Source organism: Vicia villosa, linkage group LG5, assembly GCF_029867415.1.
Source record: "Vicia villosa cultivar HV-30 ecotype Madison, WI linkage group LG5, Vvil1.0, whole genome shotgun sequence".
NCBI classification, from domain to species: domain Eukaryota; kingdom Viridiplantae; phylum Streptophyta; class Magnoliopsida; order Fabales; family Fabaceae; genus Vicia; species Vicia villosa.
The window spans coordinates 5,853,900-5,857,894 of NC_081184.1; the positions used below are offsets into that span (position 1 = coordinate 5,853,900).

Sequence of the window (3,995 nt, forward strand, 5' to 3'; positions counted from 1 at the left end):
TCACCAAAAAGATTTCACTACCTTGTTATGATCAAAATCGGCCCCTCCCACAACTTGAAGATTTATGTATCCGTATCTTGCTTTCAACACTTCGTACCATAGCGCCTCCGAACCTCCAAGAATCCTCCATCTCCACTTTTGAAGGAGAGCTAAATTGAAATCCCTAATTCTTCTTAAACCGATACCTCCTCTATCGGTTGGGAAGCAACTATTCCTCCAACTAACCCAATGAATTTTCTTCCTATCTCCTCCTCCTCCCCAAAGAAAGTTACTTTGCACCTTCGTTATTTCCTTTAAGATTTTCTTAGGCGCCTTGTAAAATGACAACATAAAGATGGCTAGACTACTAAGAACGGACTTGATAAGATTTAGTCTTCCTCCAAAGGATAAAAACCGAGCCTTCCAATCCAAAAGCCTCGACTTGATTTTGCCAAGGATGATATTCCACGATGAAATCCTTCTAGGGTGGATTCCTATAGGAATTCCAAGAAAAAAACAGCTATTTTCCCTCCTACATGACAAAAAAAGAGAAGCACAATCCAAGAAATGATTTTCAATATTAATACCAATTAGCTTGCTTTTATGATAATTAATCCCAAGCCCGGAAACTAATTCAAACCCTCTTAATAAAGCCTTGATTGTCCAAACTTGTTTCCAACTCCCTTCCCCAAAAAGTAAAGTAACATCGGCAAATTGAAGGATATCCATCGAGCAAGACCTCCTCATTTTAAAACCAACATAATCTCCCATCTCCACCGCCTTAGCCACCAAACGCCTCAAACCCTCCGCTACAATGACAAAAAGGAAAGGAGATAGCAAGTCACCTTGCCTTAACCCTTTTTCCACCTCAAATTCCTCCGGAGGACTACCATTCACAAGAACCGACATCTTACTTGAGAAAATCAACGCCTCCATCCACTTCATCCAAGTAATCCCAAATCCCATTCTCTTTAACAAGTATCTAAGAAAGTTCCAAGACACCTTATCGTAAGCCTTTTCAAAATCCACCTTAAAAAGTAAACACCCAATCCCTTCTCTTTTCGTCAAATCCACCACCTCATTGGCTACCAAAACACCATCGAGAAGTTGCCTTCCCGTAACAAAGGCACTTTGACACTTCGACCCAATGGACCCCAACACCTTCTTCAACCTAGAAGCCAACAATTTGGAAATGGCTTTGTAAACACACCCAACCAAACATATCGATCTATAGTCGTCTAAACCCAAAGGATTAGAAGATTTCAGAATCAAGGTTAAAAACGAGGATATGATGGCTCTAGATAATAAAGCTTCCCTATGAAAACCCCGAAAGCAATTAATGAAATCTACTTGCATAAAATCCCAACATTTCTTGATGAAATAGAAAGAGTAGCCATCGGGTCCCGGACGTTTCAAACCATCACAATCCCAAATTCCCGCTTTTATCTCACTATCCTCAAACGGTTTCTCAAGAAAGGCCTTATCATCCTCTCCCAATAGATCAAAAGAAAACCCGTCTAAAACCGGCCTCGTCCTTTGATCCCCTTAAGAACTTCTTCTTAAAATGGTTCTTCACGTCCTCCTTAATCTCCGCCACGAAATTTATGATTCCTCCTTCGGTCACAATCGAGCCAATATAATTGTGGGTTCTTCTAGCTTTCATCACCCCATGAAAATACTTACTATTAGCATCTCCGTCATTCAACCACTTCAATCTAGATTTTTGGATTAACATATTTTCTTTAATTTTCAAATTCAACCAAATATCCCTTGACGCCCTTCTCTTCCTCTCCAACACCGAGTTAGATTCCACAACATCAACATCCCCCACCTCCTCATCCCCATCATTCAAGATACACACATTCTCCTCCGCCGCCAAATCATATCTACAAAAAATGTTTACATTCCACCATCTCAATTTCTCCTTAAGAATTCTCAATTTCTCCTTAAGAACAAAATCGCCTCTCCCATACACTAATATAGAAAGCCATTCTTTTCTCACATAAGGGATGAAATTCTTATTAGAGAACCACTCCATATTGACTTTGAAAGGCTTGGGACCCCAATTAGACTTGTCACTAATCAACCACACCGGGCAATGATCCGAAATATCTCGATCACCCACCAATTGACCTACCACCCCCCACTCACTCACAATGTTGTGTGCCAACAAGAATCGATCGATTCTACTCCTAGATCTCCCGTCTCCTCCGAACCACGAATATTTTTTCCCTTTACATGGAATTATTAAATCTTAAGTGTTAATTAAATCCGAGGGTTGATATTGATAGTTCTCGTTTCTCATAAAAGATATCAGTTCTCACTGGATACGCTCCCTATATATATATATATATATATATATATGTCCGTGACTAACATTTTCTTGATTTTTGTGAGGTACTACAAACTTTGAGGACTTTATTGTGGACATTTATAATTCATTTTAATTTTTGTATATTCTTATATTTAGCTTTAATTTTCAATTGGGTTGTAATAATTAGTAGTAAGTTTCATCCCCATTCGTTTAAATTTGTAATCCCCCAGCCCGAGGCCTTGTAATAATTTTACCGCTTTCCTTTATTGCTTTATTTTATTATTGCTTGCATGTTTTTAACCGTTTTTTTCAAAATAAAAGAATATTAGGTTCTTACCCGTTTTCTAACGTAAGTCGATTGCACTTCACGCATCGCCATCAACCGTACTCACATGCACACTTGCACAACTTGAGCCTGGGCTTTCTTACAGATGACCTACTCGATTAATCGTTCCAGTTGATCGTTAAGAGGCTAGTCTTTGGCTAGTTCACGTACACTCTTATTTTACCATTTTCATGTTCATTCTTTTATGTTTGAACATTATTTTATCCCTTTCATTTTCATCCCTTTTATGCTTGAACTTTTATGCTTGTTTGTATGTATTTTACCTAGATGAGCTTGTATGTTTCCATTTACTTCTTCCATTTTCCTCTTTTAATAAATGTTCACCCCCGCATTACTTGGTCCATATACCAAGCCCCCAACCAACTCTTTGTTAGCCGATTGCCACGCGCATCGCCATCGACCTGTTTTTCTAAATTCTTTTCATAATAAAACCTTGACTTTTGTCGAGTGATCTTCTTTAAAACTCTTTTGTGCACTTGCACTCTTTTCCTTTTAAAACTGTTTTTAATAAACCTTTTCTAAAACTTTTGAGCAGAACTACAAATGCTCTGACTTCTCCATTGCACTGAGGAGGTATGTAGGCACAAGATGTTATGTCTTGCCGAGCAAACTTTTGTAAATATTTTCTTTTCTCTTTTTTTCTTTTTTAGCAAACAAAATGGTTTTAACATAACACAAATTTTCAAAAGGTTCCTGTGGAGTACCACAGATGTGAGGGGTATTAACACCTTCCCCTTGCATAACCAACCCCCGTATCCAAATTTCTATTTGTGGGTTTTTTTTGAGTTTTTTCCCTTTCCTCTTTTGGAATCAATAAAGTTCGGTGGCGACTCTTGCTTTTTAACGAGTTAAGTTAACCAATGGCTTAAACTCAAATTTTTCGCCGCTACACATTGCTTCAATGTTTTCATCTTCTTCCATTCTGAAAGCTTCATACTTTTGGATGAGAGTCGGAGCTTTTGTCTCCTTGACTTGTGCATTTCCTTCATGAGTCATCCTCATAGATTCAAAGATATCATGAGCAGTTTCTCTATTTGTGATCTTCTCATACTCAGCATGTGAAATGGAATTTAATAGTATAGTTCTTCCTTTGTGGTGATTTTTGAACTCTTTCTTTTGATCATCACTCATAGCATGTCTAGTAAGCTTGACTCCTCGAGTAGTTACTGGATGTGTGTAACCATCCAACACTAAATCCCATAGATCACCATCTTGGCATAGAAAATAACTTTCAAGTTTATCTTTCCAATATTAAAAGTTCTCACCATCAAAGACTGGTGGTCTATTGAATCTATTGAAGCTAGAGTTATCATTGTTGCTTTGTTCAGTATTAGTTGGTGTTGGAGTAGGATTTGC

At 38.0% G+C, this 3,995-nt stretch overlaps 1 protein-coding gene across 1 annotated transcript; it reads right to left on the reverse strand.

The window, feature by feature from the left end:
• Positions 1–1,335, reverse strand: LOC131604096 (uncharacterized). The gene has a single exon (XM_058876586.1). It carries the CDS (start codon positions 1,333–1,335, stop codon positions 1–3), a length of 1,335 nt encoding a protein of 444 aa, XP_058732569.1.
• Positions 1,336–3,995: the final 2,660 nt, after the last annotated feature.